We start from the raw sequence: 24299 nt of genomic DNA, 5'->3' as shown, positions 1-24299 counted from the left end.
ACTAGATACTGCTGGTTTTACCAGGGACCAGGGATCCATTTCCTCTGGGGACCATGTGATAATGAAGGAGCAGAGCCAGCATCTAGCCTCTCTGGCAGTCAGGGTAAAGCAGAGTTTCTGGGGCTAGAGAACTTCGCCTCCATGCCAGAATATTATGGGCTTCTTTATTCCTGGCCTGATAGTACAGAAAGCCCCTCAAGGGGCTAGTTCATGCTCTACACACCCCACTTTTCCTTGGGAACCTCTTTCCCTTCATCATCTGTATTTGTCAATAGCTGCAGAAAGCACGGTTCGAATGAGGTTCATTCTAGATCTAGGCACATGGAATGCCTCTGCAAATGTTCCCAGCCCCTTACATTTGTCATGCTGTAAGCTCTACTTCCAAGGTAGGTAAACTGAAGCTCAGAGAAGTGCAGTGGTATTACTGGGTTTGTGGATTAGGCGAGCTGATCTGTTGGCATGTTAGCTCATGAGAGCAAAGATTTTGATCCGGTCACTGCTGTACTCCAGCATGAAATATAGTGGCTCGCACTTGGTGGGATCTTAATAAGCATCCACATAGAGAATGTATGGAATAACGGTGTGGGGTTCGGGCCCTGGCTATGTAACTGCAAATCCTTTGCTCTTTTGAATGCTCAACACTGTCCCCGGTTAGGCCAACAGAAAGATCTGGATTATGTTGCAGAAGGCAAAGGGCATAGAAGCATGTAGAATACCAACTGTGCAGTGGCAATCATCAGGGAAGAATGAAGAACAGCTAGGGACAAGGGGGAGGCTGGGCTCCACTCAGCTCCATGTGGTGCCTTATACAGGAGCTGCAGTGAGAGCACAAAGGCTGCTGGGAGCCTGCTGGGTCCTGCAGTAATTGCAGAGCAACTGTTAGTGCTGACTGCAGGTAGACTCACCCAGAGGGCTGGCCTGTGCTGGGGTGATTACTTTGGCACAAGGCTCTCTGAACTTCCAGGTCCTTTGTGGGCAAAATGGCTTGGGAGTCCATACCCCAAAGTATGTACATGGTTATAAATTGAATGTATATGCTGGTTGTCATTCCATGTCAAATGCTAGGAAAGCTTCCTGTTTGGTTTTTACATTAAAAATGATAACTAATGACAGTGATTTCCTCTGCCCCAGTGTTTTGTCTCAGCTCCCTCTACCCTACCCACCCCACATTCCCGAGCCCAATTCTGTCTACCCTCCACCAAAGGCTGGCAGATTCCCCAAATTGCAGTCAGTGAGTGTTTGGAGCTCTAGTGCACCAGAGCTGATTCCCCCTCCCTTTGTATTTCCAGGGAACCCAAGCCAAAGGGCCTGGAAGCCAAGCTGGGCCCAGGATCTGTGCCTGGACCCTGGAAATGACCTTGGCTGAGTCTGGTTCCTGTCTGCAGCAGGTCTTGTAGTCTTTTCCAGCCTTCTAACAGGGACACACTGGGACCTACCTGCTCAGAAGCCTAGGCTATGTAGGATGGGGGAGCATACCGTGTGGCAGGCAGGCCAGCTTCATGGGCCGAACATGTGCCATTGAGGTGGCAACAGCCAGCTTTTATCAGCTAGCCTGACAACCTTGTGCCATGCAACTACTGTTCTTCAGAGGACCTCACACTTCCATAGTGCCTTCTCTGTGAGGCAAACAGAAGACGCCTTAGTCATGCATGTAAACTCATTCAATTCTCATGTCAACCCTTGCAGGCAGGGTTGAGTTTATTTCTCTTTTACAAAGGACACAACTGAGGTCCAGTTAGAAAGTCACCAGAGGCCATGTCTCAGTTAGGAGGCCAGGCAGCTCATTGTCCCATTCCTTTTCCTTCCATTTCTGTTTCTCTGGGTATAACTTATGTCATAGCCCCAGGACAGGGTGTCCTGGGCTGCTGCTTCTCCTAGCTCCACACTATGTGCATTACAGTGGGGTTCTGTTCATAGAAACCCACTGCAAAAGTATCCCAGGTTGAAAATACCCAGAACACGCCTGGCCTGTGGCCCACCATAGCTCAGCTGCAGCTGGCTAAGCAGATGTCAGGCCATGTCCCTCTTGGTTGGGATGGACAGAGCTGAGTACCTGACCATGAACTGCTGCTCAGAGCCAAGAGCAGCTCTTTCTACAGAGCACTGTGTGTCACTTTTACATCACCATCCAGTCAACAGGTCCCGAGTCAGCTCATCGTCACTCAGGGGCCATCTGTGCATTCACATGCTGCTGTCGGTTGAATCTGAGGGACACCCCAGAGACTCACATTTTAAAGACTTGGTCTCCAGCTCGGTGCTCGTGGGAAGTGGAGAAATATCAAAAGGCTGGAGTCCAGAGATCTTCAGGTCATTAGAAAGATGCTTGTGTAGGGGCTAATTCAGGTCCTGCTTTCTGCAGGTCCTGCTTCCTAGCCTTGAGAGCTCTCCCGAGATGTGTGCCACCACAGGCCCCACACAGCCAGGTCAGGTGACCGAGGCTGGAAACCTCTGAATCCACGAGTCAAAACCAACAACTTCTCTTGATAAGTTGGATGACTCCAGCTGCGTTAGAGTAACTGACTAGCCCTTCTCCCAAACGGGGGAGGGTCAGTCTTCACTCATCCCACCTTTGAGGATCAGTGCCAGCTCAAGTTGCAGACACCAGGAACCAACCAGCAAGAGAATATCCCAGAGGATCCCAGCCCCAGTTGTCAGCTGCCCTGCATCCTGCCCCATTCTCTATATCTTTGTAGGATTGTTACGTATTCTTTTTGCCCAAATTCCTATGTACAGAATCCATAGTCATGGTGAAGTGGCTGTACTACATGACAGCAAGTGGCCTGTTTTTCAGCAACAGGTCACTGAAGACCCTCCCCACACAGGCTGTCCCTACCCCCTGCCACTGTCTCCTGAATGCCTCATTGGCCTCTTCTGGGGGCCCTGTCTGAGCATAGGGATCTTCTCCTCTTCCATCAGTAAATCTACCCCATCCTCCTTGGAACGCTGGCATTCTAGCCATAGCGACCATCATTCTGGGCACAGATGGGAGAAACGTGCAGTCCCCCTGCATGGAGACTCACTCCTTTGTTGGGTGCACAGCTCCCTGTGGATACCCACTCTCCCATGGGACACACAGCTATTATTAGGCCTAGTTCCGGAATTCACTTTGCAAACTTGAGTCTGGCTGATCTGCCCCTCCCTGGCTCTCAGCCTCAGTCCTGCTGAGTGGAGTGATTAATGGTTCGGAATGAATTGCAGCCTGTGATGGGATCCATCAAGGGTTGTTAGGAGCACAAATAAGTGACAAGCGTATATGTCAGGCTTCGTGGGTAGTGCTGACTGGGGTGCCTTGCAGCTGGGCAGACCCAGATTTAAATGTCAGTTCTGCTAGCCCCTGGCTGTGTGGCATTGGGCACTGGGCTTCACCTTTCTGAGCCCCAGTATCTTCATTTGCTAAATGGGGTCAATTACAGCAACCTTAACGAATAGTTGAGGATCTGAAGTCACACTCTTCTTTCAAAGGTGCTCCTTCTGAGGGCCAGAGTTTAAATGGATGGGCTGATAGACCAAGCCTCCAATTCTGCCATGAGGTTCCCTTCTAGAACACAAACTCCTGGCTCCAGCCTGACTTGACCTGCTGGGACATCATGGTGTTCTCAGATTTGCAGCTTCAGAGAGGGAGGGAGGCTCAGAGAGATTAATGATTTTCCCACAGACATAGTTAAGCTCTGACAGACCTAGGCTCCAGGCGGAGGCTGTGCACCTATCTGCCCATCACTCGACCAGAGAGATCCTCTTGTACCCTCCCTCTCCACACCTGGCTGTTCTAAGCTGTTCCTCAGAGCTGAGGTCTACTGAGCCCAACAGCTGCCAGCCTGATGGGGTGGAACCATTCTAGGTACAGAGACAAACCCAGCAGACATCCTCCCACTCCCCCTTTCCCCAGATGTTCAGACAATCATCTTCAGATGAGCCCTACCCTTCCTGAGCCTCTCTGGCTTCACTTACACAATCCAAGCCTCAGGCCTCCCTTCTAGAGCAGGCCTCAGGGCAGGGTCCTGGATGCCTTTTGCCTGTCATAGGTAAAGCTGGATTCATTTAACAGTCACCTATTCCCTTCATTAATTTCCTCATTAATCAATGAGGAAATAATCATTTTATGACCTCATTCATTTATTCAATCAGTCACTTATTCACACCCCTTCAGTCTATTACCCACTCGTTCATTTGTTCACCCATCTGGTCATCCATTCATTCATGCATTTGTTCATTTCTTACTAACCCATTCATTCCCATGCATGCATGCATTTATTCGTCCCATGCATTCATTTGTTTACTCTCTCATCCATTTATTCACAATGCAATCATTCATTCATCCTTGCATTCATATCATTCCTTTACTTACTGACCTGTTCTTTCGTTCGTTCGTTCGTTCATTCATTCATTCATCCATGCACGTATGCATAGATTCCCCCACGCAATCGTTCATTCATGAATCCTTGAGTGCAGAACGCTGGGGCGGGAGGCCGGCGCTGGCAGGTTGCGGGTGCGAGGCCCTCCTCCTCCAGGCGCCCCTCCCGCCTGGCTCCCGCGCCGCCCCGCCCCGCCTCCGCCGGGAAAGCGCGCGCTCTCGGGGAGCCGCTGCTCAGCCGCGGGCGGGCGCGGAAGCCGGAGCGGAGCCGGCGGCATCTACCGAGCCGGCCGCTCATGCCCCGTGCGCTGGGCCCGCGGCCTCCGGAGCCCTGCGCTGCGCCTGGCCCGGCGGGGGCGAGGCCGGGTGGGGCCGCCCGGCGGCTGCGGGGATGCGGGGCTGGCGCAGGAACCTCGCGCTCTGCTTGCAGCGGCTGCCGGACGAAGGTAGGACGCGGGCGCGGAGGGGCCGGGTGTCCCTGGGGCCCGAGGGTCACCGCGGGACGCGCGCTTTGCTCAGAGCTCGACAGGACCGCGGTGCGCACAGCCGCAGAGGATCCGGGCCATTAACAGCCACGTGCCTCCTCCTCCGCGCCGCCCGCGGGGCCGAGAGCGCAGGGACCCCGATCCGACAGAGCTCTGCGCCCAACTTTCCTGCGCACTCTGGGCCTGCGGCACTGCACGCACCCGGAGCCCGCAGCAGCCCAAGTTATAAAGAGACTGGCGCTGACGAGGGTCCCTGCTTGGCTTCCCCTGCCGCAGCGCTGCGACGCCGCACCTCCAGGCTGCCCCTCCCCTTACCTGTTGTCTTCACCACCCGCAGGGTAGAGGATGAGGGTGAAGCGGCAGTGGAAAGACTTGCGCCGGGCTGTCACAACAGAGCAAAGTTTGGGTTTGGTGCTAATTAGGAATTGCTAGGGCCGCGAGTCCCGGACCAGGTGAGGCAAAAGGCAGCTGCCATCCCCGGCTCCACAGCTCACATTTGAGGGCGACACTGGGTGGCACGAGCACTGCCTCACACCTGCCCCTGTCTTTAACCTTCACAACCACCTCTCGGGGGCGCTGTGATTCTTTCCACTTTACAGGTGAGAATGGCCTCAGAGAGGTGAAGCCCGGTCCCCAAGGTCACACAGCCCGGAAGTGGGGATAGTTGGGATGTGAACTTAAATTTATAAGACCCAAAAGCTTTAGGTGTCTTTTAGCCCCCAAGTTGAAATTTACAGTCTCCATTTCCTAAGCTTGCTCTGAGGAGCGGTGGGCCTGTGGAACTGGTTCTGCTTAGACCTCCATAATCCATCAAGCCTGAGTTGGTGCCTATGATGCTTATGGGCCTAGCACTCAGAAGCTGAATGGCCCATCTGGGCACCTTAGGGACACGGAGGGGGAAGTTTCTTGCCTGAGGTGAAGAGGGAGGCACTGAGTAGGGCCGTCAGTTGGGGGTATGAAGTGTTCTCAGGGAGCCGGCAAATCAAGAAGGAATTCTAGTTCAGCCAGGTGCACCCCGACACAGGCTCCCCCCCTCCCCCAGATATGGGCTTTCTGGAAACAGCTAGGTCTTTTGGCTGGGTCTTTTGGCTAGGTCTTTTCTGAGGACTTAGTCCTAACCCAACACATAGCCCAGAGCCAGCTTTGAAGTTGGGAGCTATAATGTCCTGGTCGGGAAAGTGCTGCTCTCTTGTTCAACCCCTCCCCTGCTCCATGGGCACACTGGGGCCTGTGACCTGGGTCATTTGACAAGTGTACATAGAGCACCGTGTGATGCACAGTACAGGGTGTGTGAGAAAGCAGGTGGTGACATGTATTCCCTACATAAGGAGTGCATATGAGGTCTGTGACACCAGTGAGGGATGGGGTCACTGACCCCTGGGAGCTTTGCCTGCCATGGCTGCCTTCTGTTGGACAGAGGCCATTTCCTTGGTGACAGGCAGCACTCAGCCTTTCCTGGAAAATCTTAGTTGGGGTTGATTCTTGACCTCAGCGCTACATCATGGGTGGCTGATGCAGCCATCTCGAGACAGGAAATTACTATTTTAAAGAGACAAGATCTCTGGCTTTCTCTGGACTGCAGGAAAATTGGTTCCCGTGGGTTTGTTCTGAGATGTGGGTCCCGCTGGACAAAAGGCTGGGTGGTGGGAGGTGAGCTAAGCAGACAGCAGAAGAGATACAGAGACAGGGCCCCTGGCGTCTATCAGAGAGGTGCTTACTCAGACAAAGGGATGTTTTGTACAAGACTGACTCCTCTGGGTGCCTTGCTGGGTAATGTAAGGCCTTTGGGACCAGACTCAAGTCTGTCTAATATCTCTGTCCTAGTTTGCTTATCTGTTGCTGCGATAATCGTCAAAACCAAGAGCAACTGGGGGGGGGGGGAAGGAAAGCATTTATTTTGCTTATAGGTCACAGTCCGTTATAGTGGGAAGCCGGGGCAGGAACTCGGGGCAGGAATATGGAGGCAGGAACTGATAGAGGCCATGAAGAAAATGCTGCTTCTTTCTGGGCTTGTTTCTTGGCTCATGCTTAGTTGACCTTTTAAGACAGAGTCCAGGCCTACATGCTCTGTGCTGTTCCTGCACAGTGGGCTGGGCCCTCCAACGTTAGCAGTCGATGAAATTCCTCACAGGTATGCCCATGGAGGCAATTTCTTCATGGAGGTTCCCTCTTCCAGGTGACTCCAGGCTAGTGTCAGGTTGACAGCTGAAGCTGTGGCAGCCTCTCTAAGTATCAGCCGTGGGACCCTGGCCATGCTAATCTCCCACCCCTTTCCTTTGTCAGTGTTAAGCACTGGACAGGGCCTCATGTATCCTAGGTAAGTTCACCACCCTGTTTTGCAACTTTAGATTGTCATTCACCCTGCAGGTGTCATGAAGAGTCCCTGCTGTCCTGTCCTAGTGTAATAGGACACAATAGGAGGTCTTCCTTCCTGAGTGTTACAGCTGACCTGACCTTAGATTTGGGGAAACAATCTAATACACTGATCAGTGGAGGGCTCGGGACCCAGTGTGGAGTTTGTGATGTGTCACAGCCTCTGTGACGGTCTTCATTGCTAGGACCCAGGTGACTCCACAGGGTAGTGTCTATGCTATGGCTATTTGGTCACTGTCTGGTCTTGCACTCTGAGGTTGACTTCAAGAGATAGGACTACTTGGCACAATTTTTAGGGCCTGGAGTAGTGGCCAGGTTCTTGGAAGAGGGAAACACATGGCCATTCCATTGTGGGGAGAGTTGTATGATAACTTGCTTCCAGATGCTCACTCTATGTGTGTTCGTGTTCATGTGTGTGTGTGTGTGTGTGTGTGTGTGTGTTTGAGAGAGAGAGAGAGAGGGAGAGAGAGAGAGAGAGAGAAGTTCTAGTGAACCTTCACCTTGACCTTCATGCTCCTATAGACAGTGACACATTCTCTTCTATTCATTGCAGCGAGTGCTTCATGAAAGATTTCCCCCATACACATACATGCACACAGCAGCCAATGACTGTGCATTAGAAACACCAAAAACTGGTCTTTAGTGGAAAGTTGCTTCAGTCTGCCAGGCATCCAAGGTACTCAGTGTGTGGAGGATGGTACTGAGGGACGAGAAGAGGCCCTGTGCAACTCCATGGAGATGGTCGGCTGTCTGCCAGCAGCATCTTCTGTGGGTTGGCCTGATTTGGGTTGCTCCTTTATTGGTCCTTCCTACTCTCTGACACCCTCTTGGGATGTTAGTCAGGGGATATCAGAAGATGCCCATCCTTCTCCACAGAGGTGGGAAACGAAGCAGCAGCAGCCAGTATGCCCAGGGCTCTGTTCTGTGTGGAGGGTCCCACTGTGAACAAAAGACCTGCAGGGACAGTTTACACTCAAGGGAAAGATAAAGAAGTATGCAAGTCAATGAGGAGGGACAGCTTCAGAGTGGGGGAAATGTACTGTAAAGTCCCAGGGAAAGAGATTTCTTCAGGCAAGGCGCAGGTGGTCAAGAAAGGTGACTTCAGTTGCTAGGCCCAGAGCAGAGGAGCAGTGATTTGAGCCAGGAGCAGCGGGTACAGAGAAAAGGATAGGTATGCAGGGGTCATACATGTGAACCCTGTGATTTGGCGGCAAGGAAGGAGACAAGCCGGAGATTAACAAGCTGTAAGACTGAATGAGCCAGATCTTGAGATGCAATATGTTCAGGCCCAGTGGCAGGGACTTTGGTGAGAACCTTAGAACCCAAGCTTGTGCTGTCTTTACAGATAAGCAGGATCCCGAGAAGTGTGAATAGCAGCTGGGCGAGACATCCCAAACAGAGGTTTGACAGAGTACAGGGCAGATGCGGGGAAAGCCCCGAGGCTTCTACAACAGGCCCTAGGAGGGTGCGGGAGCTGTCCAGGGTACTGACAGGCGCGTGCCAACTGTCTGGAATTACAGACTGTTAGGATGGCATGCAAGTGGTTGTGCACGCACACGCCTGTGTCCTGTGGTACCCAGCTAGCTGATGTGTCCCTGTGTCGGTTACCTAGGAGACAACGGGAAAGATGATAGGATGGAATGTGATTGGCTACTCACTTCTGCTGCTCATCTCTCTGTCAGACCTGCAGGCAGGGTTACAAATGGTCCTTGTGGGCATGCCAAATGCCGGAGAGAGCCTTGGATGCTCACAGCCCCAGGCCCTCTGCGTGAGTGTGACTGCCAGTGCGTGCCATGCACGCAGCTTGAACAAAGCGGCATCTGGAGCTGATGGACGTCCTGCTGTGAAACATCTGCTCAGGGCTTTAAATCAGGTAGTGGGGACCCGATAAATTTAAGAAGAACTAGCCAGACTCGGGAAGGGATCTTTTGTTTGGTTTTAATAACTGAATGTCAACACCCAAGCTGATTTTAAATGCCTCCTTGTGCCTCCAAAAATGCAAATAAGGCTTTGAACGGCGGAAGTTATTTCCCATGACGAGGCGGGTGATGTCAGTGAATGGCTGCCCCGCCCCCACTTGGCCTGCTGGGTGAAGTGAAGCTGTGATTGGGCTTTTCCTTCCCTCCCCATCTTTGGAACATTTCCTTTTCTTGTACAGCGTAAGTGAAGAGATTCTCCTTAGAAGGGTGTCCAGGGAACAAAGCTATGGGCCACCTTTCCATAGCAATTGGGGGTGGGAGTGGGTAATTATTTAAACAAGAAACAAAAGAAAACAAAACAGAAATTGGCTCTAAGGCTAGCCCTCTGCATCCTTTCTCCCCGTGCATGCTTCAGCATGGCAGGAGATACGACCAGAGGAAGGCATCAAAGTTCCCTCTGCTCCTGACTTCTCTGTCCTAAGCTGAAGTTTTCACATGCTCAGAACAACACTTCTCAGCCTCTTCCTTATTTTTAGCGAGAACAATAACAAAAAAAAAAAAAAAAAAAAAATCCTACCTCTAGAGCCAGCCTTCGATCCCAGAGCTTAAGAGGCAGAAACAGGCAGACGGATCTCTGTGATTTTGAGGCCAGACTAGTCTACATATTGACATGGCTCCAGACCAACCGTGGTTATATAGCACAATGAGACATCTGTCCTCTGCCTTGTCCCCAGCTCCTCACTTCCCATGTCATCCTCTCAGCCATTTGAACAGCAAATCTGGGGTCTTCCACTATATAAACATCACCCACAATGCCCCAGGACTCACTCAGAGGCAAGACAAGAGGAGTTAAGGGAGCCCAGGGTTTCTTTACTCTTTGTCACCTCCATTGGACCAGATTGACCTTCCACTGTTCTCTGGTCACTTCCTTGACCTATGCATAACAACACATAAGTGGGGAAGGCAGAGGAGCCTGCTTGCAGTGAGCACCTACTGTGAGCCAAGCCTGGGCACCCACATTCTTCCTGTGAGGATGCCCACAGGGAGTTCAGTGGAGTTTGGGGAGGAGAGATCACCTGGTCTGAGGCTGAGGGTTGCCAGGGCATCCCTGTTAAGTTGAAGACTCTCTCCCCGGCCGGTGTGTAGCACCTGCCAACCCAGGCTTGCTCCCACTTCTATTCCAGACTACCACATGGGTACCAGTACCAGCAATTGTTCCAAAGCTGTGTGACTATACTTGATGACTTTGCCTCTGAGCCTCACTTGTCTTCTCTGTAAAGTGGGAGCATGAACAGTATCCAGGCAGAGAAGTTGGGAGGAGCTAAAGAGATGAAGGTGGGAGAGAGATGGAGTCCTTGTGAGATAGTAGCAGAGAAATAAAGTCTGAGCCTAGTTAGGGAGAGCAGAGTAGAACCAATGTCCTCCTGTGCCCCAGGGCCAAGTTTGGGAGCCAGAGGCCAGTCAATGTATGCTTCTATATTGGAACAGGATAAAATCATGTCCTTCCATTTTTACAACTTATAATTAATTAAAAAAAATATGTGGGTGTACATGAGTGCAGGTGCCCACAGAGGGCACCTGGGATCACCCTGAAGCTGGAGTTACAGGCAATTAGTTGTAAGCCTCCTGATACAGGTTGTGGCAATCAAAGTCAGGACCTCTGCAAGAGCAGCCAGTGCTCTCTTATCTGCTGAGCCATCACATCTCCAGCACCATATAATTTTTTAAAAACATAATTAAAATAATCTCAGACAGAAACCCCTTTTATTTAAAAAAATGGATAAAATATTTGAAAGTTTTTAAAAAAATAATTAAACGCCTTGGGTTAGACAGCACCTATGGGTACTTGTTTAGGCATCTGGGCCTTCGTTTCCTCCTTGGGAAAAATGATAAGAGAACTCTCCCTGGGGAAGTGACATTTGGGCACAACGAAATAAAGCAAAAGAGGAAATACCGGCAATTAGGGAAAGCAAGTTTCTCACTTTTTAAAAGCTGGTAACACATGAGGAGATGCTGAGCATCACTGTCACAGGGGGATGGCAAGTAAACACTAGCCCACACTGCTGTACCTGTGCCAGAGTGTCACACTGAGATGACAACAGAGAATGCTGCTACCTGTCTGCTGGTGGGAAGGCAAGAATGGCCACTTGGAAGACAGTCTGTTCATTTCTTAGAGAAAAGCCCATACCCTGACCGGAATGTGGGCGGGAGGGGACCAAGCTGTCTGGTGACACTGGAGCTGGACAGCGTGAGGGAAGGGTCCTCTGCAGCAATGGCTCCCGAGTGTGCTGCGGTTCGTGCTCTGCGTGCTCTCCAGGTTAACTATTAGTTTTCGTGGCAGCCCTGTGAAGTAAGTACTTATTTTGGCAGCGCTGGGATGGAAGCCAGGGCTTTGCATAAGGCAGGCAAATGCACTACCACTAAACTAGGCATCAGTTTAATGTCTAGCCCAGTCTGGCCTTGAACTCTCAATTCTCCTGTCTCAGCCGTCTAAGTGCTGAGATTACAGACAGGCAGCAGCATGCCTGGCTGAGGTAGGCCCTATGTTTAACCCTATTTTTCAGACGAAGAAACTGAGGCAGAAAGGCTGAGAGGCTTCTAAGGGTGCAGACAACGAGGAGCAGGTCTGGGCCTGAACCCAGGCTGCAAACCCAGGGTTTGATTTGCACCACACCACCTTCCCCAAGGTGCCCCTTGGATGTCCACATCCTACTCTCGAGAGCCTTTCCTGGGGTGGGGATTGGCTCCTCATCCCAGGATTGTGCCTGTAGAGCCTGATCCCAGGACACTGAGTCCTCCCTCTGGCTGGACACTGGGCCAGAAAAGCAAAAATGGCGGTGCTTGGCTAAAAGGCAGGGCTTGTTTGACTCTCTGTGGCTTGAGATATCAGTTGTTAACTTAAACGGCAGGAGAGATTTCACACAGCTTTCCTTCAAAGACATGGCAGCCCTGAGCTTCCACTCCTGCTGTCCGTGGGAGGCGTGTTGCCATACTCCGCGCCCAGCCTAATCAGCTGCCTCTCACCGGCTTAGCCCATAGCACTCTAGAGGAATTTGGACTTCATTCTTTCTCAGACAGTTGAGTTTTCAGGTGGGAGGGTGGCATCTTCAGGAAGCTTCCACCACTGCTGGAGGACTGGGGGCCAAGCAGACTTAGGGGGAACACTAAAGGACCACATTAAGAGCAGAAATTGCAGGGTCTTATTTTATCTTTCTACCCCTTATCACAGTTCTGACAGACTGAGTTGTCAACTTGTTATCAGTTAAGGAAATAGAAACTCCAAGGGCTAATTTCACAAGGTAAACAGACTGGGAAAAAAATGGAACAAAAAGAAAGTAAAAAGGTGTGTATGATAAAAGAAACCACCTACAAGGTTCAGGCTGAGCCCAGGCCAGGAAGAAGAGTTCATGGCACGTGGCACTGTTAGAGGATAATATTCTGAGTATAGAAAGATCTCTCCAGTCAGTGAAAAGAGTCAAGAAATCTAGGCAGTGGTAACATGTGAGGGAACAGGGCAAGATGAAAGTTGGCCACCTCATCGTCTTTGGAAAATGTTATGGTGACATTGGGGACACTCATAATGACAATAGCTCAGTATTTTTCTTTCTTTCTTTCTTTCTTTCTTTCTTTCTTTCTTTCTTTCTTTCTTTCTTTCTTTCTTTCTCTCTCTCTCTCTCTCCCCTTCCCTCCCTCCTCCCTCCCTCCCTCCCTTTTTTCTTTCTTTCTCTTTCTTTCTTTCTTTCTTTCTTTCTTTCTTTCTTTCTTTCTTTCTCTCTCTCTCTCTCTCTCTCCCTCCCTCCCTCCCTCCCTCCCTCCCTCCCTCCCTCCCTCCCTCCTTTCTTTCTTTCTTTCTTTCTTTCTTTCTTTCTTTCTTTCTTTCTTTCTTTCTTCTCTCTCTCTCCCTCCCTTCCTTCCTCCCTCTCTCTCTTTCTTTCTCCTTCCCGTCTTTCTCTCTGTCTTTCTTCTTTCTTTTAAGTATGTGTGTGTGTGTGTGTGTGTGTGTGTGTGTGTGTGTGTGTGTGTATGTGTGTGTGTATGCCTGTAACCCTGGCTATCCTGGAACTCACTCTTGTAGACCAGGCTGACCTACAGCTCAGAGATCTGTCTTTGCCTCCCAAGTACTGGGATTAAAGGCGTGTGACACCACTGCTTGGCTACGATATCAATTGTCTTAAAGATTTATTTTTCAAAAGATTTTATTTATGCGTGTGGGTGTTCTACCTGCAGTGTAGAACACAGTAGGCATGCAGTGCCCTCATAAACTAGAAGAGGGTGTGAGATCCCCTGAACTGGAGTTAACAGTCAGTGAACCACCATGTGAGCAAGGGAAAGGAACTTGGGTCCCCTGCAAGAACAGCTAGTGTTCTTAACTACTCAGCCCCATAATATCAAGTTTAACGTTTTTATTATTATTGTGTGTATGTAAGTACACTTTGCCAAAGCATAGGTATGAAGGTCAGAAGCCAACTATGGAGAGTCAGTTCCTGTCTTCTGCATTTACATGGGTTCTGGGAGAAGAGCATGGGTCATCTGGCTTTCATTGTTGGTTGGTAAGGATCTTTACACACTGGACCATCTGAATAGCCCCAGCACAACATCAGTTTTAAGAAGATGTAAAGCTGGGTGGAGACGGTGGTGGCAGCACACGCCTTTGATCCCAGCACTCGGTAGACAGAAGCAGGCAGATCTCTGATTTCAAGGCAAGTCTGGTTTACAGAGTAAGTTCTAGGACAGCCAGGGCTACACAGGGAAACCTTGTCTCAAAACAAAACAAAGCAACAACCAAGAAGAGATGCAAAAATTCATAGCACCCAGTGTTGGTGAGACCCTGGGGGAAGCAGGCATTGACATTATAGTCAGCAGAACCGTGTTGGAGGGGATTGGACAGTTACTTGCTAATCTGGCAGTGCTGACATCCTTTGCTCCTCCTTCCTTCCCTAAGTATTCTAGAGAACTGTCTAGCACAGGGGCGTGGGATGAGATCTGCTTCAGTGTGTCTTAGATACTTGCCCGGCTGCTTTGATAAAATACTCTGCCCAAACCATGTCCTCACCTCTCCTCTGCTGGGGAAACATGGTTAGCCATTCGTATGTAGCATGTCTTGTCAGAAATGTCTTTACCTCAGTGAGCCATGTTTGATACTGTCTTTCCTCCTTTCCCACCAGAGTGGCCATGCCACCCTGTGCTTCTGCATCCTGCTGTGAAGTCTACCATGCACAGAGACTGGCTAAAACATGAGTGTGCACCTTTGGGGCTGGGTGGCTCATACCTTTAATCCCAGCACTGAGGCGAGGCAGATCTTTGTGAGTTCGAGGCCAGCCTCCACTACATAGAGAGCTCCAGAACAACCAGGGCTCCACAGAGAGACCCTGTCTCAAAACAAATAAACAAAGCCCATGGTTGAGTGAGTTCACTTTTGAGGCTGGCACAGGGAGGCCCACTGCACCCTATCCCAGCTTAAACAACAGAACCACCCAGCACTCAGTGCTGCATGGCTCCCTAAATGCTATTCAACCTTGCCCTGCCCCTGCTATAACATTTTTATTTAAAACTTGTCTTCATACACTATATTTTGATCATATTCTTTCCCTTCCACCAGCTCCTCCTAGATCTATCTCTCTCCTTACCCACCCAACCAACCAAACAGCAAAAGAAAGAAAGAAAGAAAGAAAGAAAGAAAGAAAGAAAGAAAGAAAGAAAGAAAGAAAGAAAGAAAATCAAAACAAACTAAAAAAAAAACCAAATAAGGCAAAAAACAAACAAACAAACAAAAAAAACCAAAACACAACAACTCATAAAGAGCACAAGAAGAACATGGAGTCTGTTCTGTGTTAGCCAACTGCTCCTGGGCATGGAGCTGAACTGGAGGGTAGCTGATGCTCAGTTAGGTTGTCCTGCCTTCTAAGAGTGACTTATTTAGTAGGAAAAGGACTCTTGTGCTATTCAGTGTCCCTGGTTAGCAAGTGACTTTGGATCCCCTTTGGCTTGTTGCTCAGCAGGATGGAGACCTCAGCCCCAGAGGAGGTTGGGGGGAGGGGGCAATGCAGGCAATGAGATGGTTCTAGGCCTTACTGCTGAGATTCCTCCCAGCCCTGAGAGCTGGGGAATCCTATCAGGCAGAGCGCCATCCAAACAGCCACTCTTCAACCAAATGAACAACTGCCCCCCCCCCTCCTGTCAGGGGAGGTAATTTATTCCAGGATGAGAAATGAATTCTCCCATGATGCCTCCCTGCCGGAGCCCCTGCAGCCTGAGATTTACAGCCTGTGCCTTCGGTGCAGAGGGCTGGACACCAGATTGATATCAGGGGTACAGAGTAGCTGCTTGTGATTGGTGAAGTCTTGGATGGTGGGTGGCAGGGGCAGCAGTATTTCACTGTGAGGCTGGGACAGGCTGAGGCTGCCTTCCTTCAGTGATGCACAGAGGCCCAGGGAGACCATGCCTGAGGACAGCACATAAGACTCACCTCAGAAACCACTTGGTTTGCCTGTCTTAGGTTCTAGGTGGGGAAGTTGGGTACTGGGTAGAGATGCAGTGGCCAGGGGTCCTCTGAGTAAGTTCTTTAGTTGTCTTATTTCTTCCAAGTAGAAACCAGCTAAACCACAGACCTCACTCAGAATAACTGAGTTTTGGTTTTGGGTGTTTTGAGACAGGGTCACACTATGTGGCACTGGCTGACCTAGAACTTGCTATGGAGTTCCAGGTTGGTCTCGAACTCACAGAGATCTGCCTGCTTCTGCTTTCCAAGAGGTGGGGTTAAAGACTTGGGCTACTGGGGTTGGGGATTTAGCTCAGTGGTAGAGCACTTGCCTAGCAAGCACAAGGCCCTGGGTTCGGTCCTCAGCTCTGGGAAAAAAAAAAAAAAAAGACTTGGGCTACCAAGCAGAGCTAACTTTGGATCAAAAGCCAGAGATTTGCACAATAACAGTGCCTAAGAGCTTGGTAAAGCCTGCCTTCTGCTGGGAGGTGGTGGCGCACGCCTTTAATCCTAGCACTTGGGAGGCAGAGACAGGCGGATTTCTGAGTTCGAGGACAGCCTGGTCTACAAAGTAAGTTCCAGGACAGCCAGAACTATACAGAGAAACCCTGTCTCAAAAACAAACAAAACAAACAAACAAAAAACAAAAACAAAAAAAAAAAAAAGAAGAAAAGAATGCACAGGCTCAGGCTGGAGAGATGACTCTGTAGTTAAGAGCACTGTCTGCTCTTCCAGAGGTCCTGAGTTCATTTCCCAGCAACCACATGGTGGCTCACAACCATCTGTAATTGGATCTGATGCCCTCTTCTGGTATGTCAGCCACAGCATGCTCATATACATTAAGTAAATAAATCTTTTTTAAAAAGACTGCACAGGCTCAGCTAGTCGTCTACTAGGGTTGGTGGGGACACCCCCATGACAACCTCCCGAGGAGGAAGGTAGAAAAGGATACCAAAAGCTTCCATTGGTATTTGACTTTTTTTTCTCTGTTTCTGTGTGTTATGTGTGATATATTATTTAAAAATAACAAAGTACATGTGCCTAGGACTATGTAGACATCATAGATATCATTTACAGGTGTGGGTCTACAGCCATAAGGGTTGGAGGACTGTTGTGGGAAATACTAAAAAACAACCAGCTGGCTTCCCGCACTATGCTGGCAACTCTCTCCAGCTAACCTCCATGGTCACCAATCACTGTGTACCCAGCTCTGGCTTGCTTGTCCCTGGAGCCTCTAGTTCCTTCTCTGCCATAAACCTCTGTAGTGGGAAGTCCCACATTCCAGGAACCAAGTAAATCAAAACTCTTGAAGCTTATAATTAACCAATCAGATTTATGTGTCAATAAATTCTCAATTCACAAGATGCCAATACAATAATTTCAGAACCAATTGATAATGATAAAAGCTGCCCACCTAGATTTGACAAATTATCCCAAATTTTCTATCCTTATATCATAACTACCTGTGGCCTTCTCCGGCCCCCCCACCCCCACCCCAATGCTCTCTGTCTCTGCAACTCTTAGCTCCGCCTCCCTTTTCCTTGTCCAATCACAGGCCTCCTGCTGCACTAATATTTTAATGTAATTGGACAGGGAAAATCCTGTCCCGGGGATCATGCTCTCCCTACCTGTAGGGAAAGTCTTAGGCCGGGATCTTTGAAGGTGAAGATGAGCTGGTGGGGATGGCTCAGCAGTGAAGCGTTTGTACTGCTTTTGCAGAGGACTTGGGTCAGGTTCCCAGCATCAACGTCATTGTCAGGTCCAAAAGAAGTGGGATGGGTAGCTACCGTGGCGTAGCGCCTGCTAGCATTCCAAAGTCTCAGCGCTTCTCACCCCTCCTCCAACCCTAAAACTTCCCCAGCTCATGGCTTCCCTTCCCCAATTTCTCATTCCTCTGTAATCTGTCACTTCATCCGTGCACTCTTTTGGTCCTCCCTCTTGTCTTTCTCTCTTGCCCACCCCTCTCTCTTGGTCTCCTCTGCCTGAATTCTCTTCCTCTGCCACGCCGCATGGACAAGTCCAGTCTGCTGACTGTGTTCCGTGTGCTACTTTCTCACTGCCCTGGACTCTTCCAGATGCCTCTGGCAATACCCTACCTCATGTCTACAATAAAAAACCTTTCCCTCAACCATACTTTGGAGCAGTCACATCCTCAGTTTATACATCTGATGTCAAAACCCTCCATTTATACATCCATGTGGCTCACAGCTACCAGTAACTCCAGCTCGAGGGATCCTATCCCTTCTGGGTTCTTGTGCATAGACTCACACATACTCATATAGACAGAGATAATTTTTGAAATGTATAAAAAGAAAGAAAGAAAGAAAGAAAGAAAGAAAGAAAGAAAGGTCATTTAGCTAGAGGGTCCATGACTAAATCCTAGTGGTTTTATAAGAAAGGGAACAAGGAAGAGAGAGAGAAAGAGAGAGAGAGAGAGAGAGAGAGAGAGAGAGAGAGAGAGAGAGAGAGAGAGAAAGAAAGAAAGAAAGAAAGAAAGAAAGAAAGGGAACACACACACACACACACCCCCACACACACATGGTGTTCTCTATAGCCTTGAGATTTCGGGGATTTTGCAGTGAAAGGATAAGACTCCTAAGACTTTACTCCCAGAACTGTGTGCTACAGTGGATCTCTTTCCTTCATAAAGTCAGCAGCAGCTTTAGGAATTTTATCATAGTCAGGAAAAACAAACTGAGACCCCATTTTACAGCTGAGAAGTGGGAGGCTGAAAAGAGGAAGGAGATTTGCCTAATGATTCTGTCCTGGTGACCACGGACGTGGCTCTCCCTTTTCCTCTCTTCCTGGCGAAGAAGGAAGCATCACCTTGTAAGGTGTTTGCTGGGCACTTCAACCCTTTGAAATAATGACAATACGTTAGTTTACACAAGAGTGCTGCCACAGAGGTTTCCCACCAGACAGATAGATGCATGATTCTCTGACTTTTGGCTAACAATAAAACAAACAAAAAACCAAACCAGTCTTTTGTCATAGTACCTTTCGGATTCAGGGTGCAATTGTTACTGAAGACTATCTTGATAATAAAGACCCAGCATTCCAGAGGTGCTGTTTTTGTCTCTGTCTCACCACATGCTAGAGAGTCCATGACTAAATCCTAGTGGCTTTATAAGGAAGGGAAAACACACACACACACACCCTCTGTTATCATCTCTGTCTCACCACACGCAACGCCTTACCTTTGCTGTGCCTTCACAGGCTTCCCAAGGTCAGCATGTTCCTGGGTCATTAAAAACCCTTCTTGCTGTTGTGTGACCATCAGGTGACCATACCGGGCTTGCCCTATTCATCAGCTCCACTACAGTTGGGCACTAAAGTTAATTCAGCCTTGCTTATAAAAGCCGTGAGAACTGCGATCCGCCTGGCAATGGCTTCTTGAAGCTCTCCCCCATGCTATTTCTTCTATTTGCCATGTTTTAGTGGCCACAAAATCTCCGGGAGCATCGCTGTTCTTATTTTAGGCCATTTCTCCCTCTCGTCCCATGGGGCCTCCCCTTCCCCTATGGGAAGGAACCCCTCGCTCTTATCATCTTTGAGTGACCTCTGTCAGGGAGGGAAGGGTGCAGCTCTGTCACCAGGACTCAGGACACTATCACCTGGCTCCTGCACATGGACTACAGGCGTTGCCTCCCTTCCCGTCCTCCAGCCACCCATCGCTCAGCTAGCTTGGCCCTGTGCAGGACAAACAGGCTGAGTCGCTGCCCTTGTGGAGCAAGGCAGGTGGGCCATGCAGGGTTGGGTGGAGAGTGAATGTTTGTTCACAGAGGGAGAAGAGCTGCTCAGAGACAGGGAGGATGGTCTGTCAGAGCGGGTGATGTTTAAGCTGTCTCCAGCCTGGGGAAGACTTGGAAGAGGAGGGTTTCCAGTGGTAGGAACCTATGGAGAAATGTGGCCACTATGTGCTCTAGGGAGCTAGATAATGAGCTAGGGACCTGGAGAGGCCTCCAGGCCAAAGGCAGTGCTAGGTTCCATGATGCCCTAGGCTCTGCAGGGTTCTAACAGGCTACCATGTGACCTTGCCTGCCACCTCCCACCTGTTGCTCCTTCACTGCATTTCATCAAAACAGTGCAGCCCTCCAAGGAAATCGCTGAGGGTAGGGTAGTTAGGTGAGCTAAGACAGCAGTGGGGCCAGCATGCTGAGAGCAGCTGCCTTAACTGCCTAGGACAGAAGCCAGGGCTGAGGCCTGTGTGCTGCTCTCGGGCTCCTGAGGCTACTCAGTTCACCTTTAAACACAACCTGACTCCTTGCTGTGGCTCACAGGGCCTCCTCCGACAGGTGCCTTAGGGCAGGGTGGTTGTACATTTTAAGTCCTTCCCCCCACTTCCTCACTTCCAGGGTGCCCACAGGATTGCACTTGTATAGAGTTATTCTGCCCGCCATAGCAACAGGGGTGATGGGCGCCTTTCGGGACTTACAGGCACCCACTCCAGGATGTTGACTCAGACATCTTGAAAATTATTCTTTTATCTTAAACCCTGCCTGAGTCCCTGCCCATAGGTACCCTGGAGGGAGGTGGAAGGTGGCCCCCTTGGGGACAATCAAAAGCAATTGCCGCGGATCCCCACACTTAATTTAATGAAAAGGCCCTACAGGGAGGCAGAGGCAGCCAGGCAGGGCCTGTGGGCTAAGGGCAGGCTTGATTCCATGGAGATTTATGGTGCTTCATAAGAGATTCAACTCTGGCTGATCTGGGACATGGCCAGGCTCAGCACCTGGCTCCATGCCTGCAGCCTGGGAGGCAGGTGGTCTGTACTCCAGAGGGCTCCAAGTACTGTGTGCCTGTGCGCCAGTGGCAACCCCTCTCTGGGCTCTGCCGTATTTGCTTCCTCCCATAGCCCAATGTTTTTGGCTGACATGTATTTTCCAAGCGTTTCATAGCTGTGAGTTTGCTTGTCAGAGCAGGCATCTTTCTCCCCATGGTGCTGTTCCATTTCATAGAGGAGGAAACTGAGGCTACAGGAAGTTCAGCATCCAGCAAGCCTGGAGCAGTGCTGGGACTGAGTGGCCCTTGGAGGTGGGAGGAGCCTCCATAGTGGGCTAGAAGGTCACCTGAGATTTGAGGGGATCCTAATTCTTCACACAGCCTTGACATTGCTCTACCAGTTTTTTTTTCCCCCCTCAACAGAAATGGCCAGGACAATTAAGGAACTAGTGTGGATCCATAGCAACTAGTACTAGAGTGGTGTTGGGGCCCAGCCTTTCCTTTGACACACTGCACAGGGCTTTCAGCCTTCCTTTTCTGGGGCTTATCTCTTCCACTCATGTGCTGTGTGTCTCCAGGCAAGAGAGTTGCCTTCTCTGAGCCTCTGCAGTGAGGATGCCAGTGCATGGATCAGGCGTTGGCCAGCAGCTTGCACTTCAGAGATTCTCATTCTGGGGCTCTGCACACCATCGAGAGATTTCCTCTCAAAAGCTGCCCCCTCGTCCCTCGGTTGCCAGCTCTGCTGTTGCAGCCTGCATAGCTCCCGGGGCAGAGGAGGGAGGGAACTCAGTGTGGGCTGTGGTACAGATGGCAGGCAGCTAATTTATTTACTTCTTCCTAATAAATATGCACAACACATAAATAAAATATCTCACTTGCCCCCATCCACCCGCACCCAGGCAGGCAGCAACAGCCGGTGGCACAGCATAGAAGCCGCCTCTGCTGATGGAGAGTGGCCTGTGGTGAGAGCTGAGGACCCCCACTGAAGCCTCCTCCCTGACTCAGACTCCACCCCATTCCCGACTCAGCTGAGTGCCTGCCGGGGGGGGGGGGGGGGGGGGGGGGGGGGGGGGGCCTTCGGCTTCCCCTGGAGGCAGGCAGGACCTGACCAGACTGTCTTGGGAAGTGGTGAGTGTCTGTGTTGGTCTGATGGTTACTGTTGTGACTCACGTTCCAGAGGCTCACGTTATAGTCAGCCGGCCCCATGGAGCCTATGAGGAGGCAACATCCTGGTGGAATCGAGCCTATGAGGAGGCAACATCCTGGTGGAATTGAGCCTATGAGGAGGCAACATCCTGGTGGAAGGACCCCGTGAAGCAAAACTGCTCACCTCATGACAACTAGAGCAGAGAGGGGGAGGGATGGACGGTGACCAGGCATACCCCTCAGAGGCTTGCCTCCAGGGACCTCACAATCCACCATCCCAAGCCCCATCACTGGCAACCAAGGTGTCATGAGCCTCAGGGATGCCTAAGAGTCAGACCAAAAGAGCTCCACCAAAGCCACTGGCATCCTGCTCTCCGTTGGATTGGACCAGGAGACCCACTTGAGAGTAGGTCTCAAGTAGGGACCCACTTGAGAGGGCCACCCATGAGGATTGCAAGCTTGTGTCTGCAGTTCTTGTGTCACCCCACCCCCACCCCCTACCCGTTCCCAGCTCAGACAGCTCTCCCCTCCTGCTCCTATCCTTCTTATCCTGGAGCCGAGAGCAGCTCTAAGATGAGGTGACAAATCTAGGAGCTGCTGCCCTAGTGCAGGAAGCGGTCTAGGAAGGGAGGAGAGCAGGCACCGCCTGTGAGTCAAAGGTCCGACTTTCCCTCTGCCTCAGAGAAGACAATAGACTTCTTGAGTATTGATGTCTTCGTGTGTGAAATGGCCAGTGTAGGTCCAGTGGGGTTTTGTGAGACTTGTGTATCTTTAACTTTTTCAAACTTTATTTTTGATTTTGATTCTTAAACGCTTTAACCTTTTTAGCCCACCACCCCTTTAGGTAGTGGGAAAGAAAGGATACGGGCAAAGTGAACCTGGTTAGAAAGGTTCTTCAGAGCAACTCCAGTCTGTGTTGTCAGGAAAACGGCAGTTCAGTTCACAGGTCAGCAGTGGCAGCTTGGTCCACTTGCAAACACTGCACGGATATACCAGCAGTTCAGCTTGGTAGAGACGGGATAGCAAACACAAATCAGCAGTGGTGGCCCTACCTAGCAGAGACACCAGGCCTCAGCTGACTTGAGTCAGCAAAAGGGAGCAGGAGGAAGGCCAGGAGAAGTTCTCTGCTGTGCCTCTCTCAGGGAAACAAAGATCAGCAAAGATGTGAGACCCACGAGCATTGCACAGCTAGCTCTATAAGCAAGCCAAGCTCTGTCTCTGTCACTGGTCATGGAGTCCTTTTTATACTCCCTCCAAACATCACGTGTCTTGCCTCAGCACCTGTCTGTCTCAGCTGACACCACTCTACCAATCGGCCTGAGTCCAAAGAAGTGGTAAGAAGCCGCCAGCACACCACTAGAAGTTGGTTTTTGTTTTGTTTTGTTTTGTTATTTTTGTTTTTGGTTTTTGGTTTGTTTTTTTTTTGTTTGTTTTTTTTTGGTTTGGGTTTTTTTTGTTTGTTTTTTGTTTTGTTTTTGGTGCATTTCTCTCTATGGAGTCCCAACAAATGCAGCTCAACTACACAATGTAAGGCAGACCGATACATGTGTGTTTTTAGCAAAGAATCCTTTATCACTCGTCCTTTCATATGCTTACTTTAGCAAAACATCCTTTCTCCTGTGTCTATCTTCATGGGCTCCTTCACAAGTCTGCCTTAGTCTTTCGCCTGTGTCCATGTTGGGAAAACACTCCTTCCTATGTTTGCCTCAGCGAAACACCATCCAACCGACTTTCCAAAGAACCCCTAAGTTTCCACTTCTGACTTGTTAGTTGTTCCACTGAGCAGCAACTCTACCAGGCACTGCCATAGGTCCTGGTGGTTTTTCTGGAGAACAGGATACACCAGGACTGCCAAGTGGATCAAAAAACCGGGGTACACAAGGATGACCGGTCACAAGATGCCCATCACCAGATGAGCAAATAAAGAAAGGCTGGTTGGTATTCACAGCAGAGTTGTTCAAGTGTAAAGTATGAAAATACAGGCTGGAGAGATGGCTCAGCATTTATCAGTGTGTGCTGCTCCAATAGAGGACCTGAGTTCAATCCTAGCACCATGTTGGGCAGCTCACAACCACCCACAACTTCAGCTCTAAGAGATCCATCACCAGCTTCTGGCTTCCAAGGTGTCCTAGTCAAGAGCCTCGCTATTTCTGCACATGCCTCCCAGGGAGGCAATGATAGCTAGGTAGGATTTAGTTATATAACAGAAACCCAGTCCCAACTGGACATGGACACACACACACACACACACACACACACACAGAGAGAGAGAGAGAGAGAGAGAGAGAGAGAGAGAGCTTCTTCCATGCTCATATCAGCTTCAGGAAGGGCTGTATCCAGGGACTCAGAGAGCACGCATCCAAACGTTTCCTGCAGCACTGGTTCACTTTCTAGCAGTCTATCAGACTTACATCTTTCTACTTCCTGGTGGGGCATGGGAATGCCTGGATGGCTTTAGCAAATGTTCCAGGCACATCTCCCATTGATCAATTCTGTTGTCTGTTCCTCCCTTGGAGAATGGCTTCTTCTGATTGGATGGATTTAGCTAGTAGCTTTCTTGGGAGCAAGGTCAACCCTTTGAACTGTACATGAGCAAAGAGGAGGGACAGAGGTTGCTCCAGGACAAAATGAGGGTGGGGTACCAGAAGGTGGCGGTCTGGGTGGCTTATGGGCACAGAGCTGCTCGTTTGAATGAGAAGGGTGGAGCTCCAATACTCTGTAGAACTCTACCAGTACATCCGCTGTCTATCCATCCACCTACCCACCCCCCGCTCTTCACCCCATGTGTACCTGTCTTTCTGTCTGTTAGTCATTTTTAGGAACTG

At 50.1% G+C, this 24299-nt stretch overlaps 2 protein-coding genes across 3 annotated transcripts in view; one reads left to right on the top strand and one right to left on the bottom strand.

Moving 5' to 3' along the window:
- The window catches only part of Ccdc174 (coiled-coil domain containing 174), a 56696-nt gene extending 51371 nt beyond the window's left edge, over positions 1-5325 (bottom strand). For both annotated transcript variants that reach the window (XM_030255347.1, XM_006505998.4), the window contains exon 1: positions 5152-5325. The gene's annotated coding sequence lies outside the window, so the exon portion shown is untranslated. The remainder of the gene's footprint in view (positions 1-5151) is intronic.
- The window catches only part of Grip2 (glutamate receptor interacting protein 2), an 82503-nt gene continuing 62728 nt past the window's right edge, over positions 4525-24299 (top strand). Inside the window, exon 1 of the mRNA XM_006506104.2 lies at positions 4525-4797. Within this exon, the coding sequence (XP_006506167.1) occupies positions 4743-4797 (55 nt within the window). The 5' untranslated portion in view covers positions 4525-4742. The remainder of the gene's footprint in view (positions 4798-24299) is intronic.

This window comes from Mus musculus, chromosome 6, assembly GCF_000001635.26.
Source record: "Mus musculus strain C57BL/6J chromosome 6, GRCm38.p6 C57BL/6J".
NCBI lineage: Eukaryota > Metazoa > Chordata > Mammalia > Rodentia > Muridae > Mus > Mus musculus.
Note: the sequence above shows the minus strand (reverse complement) of the source record. Positions and strands in the feature narration are given on the sequence as shown.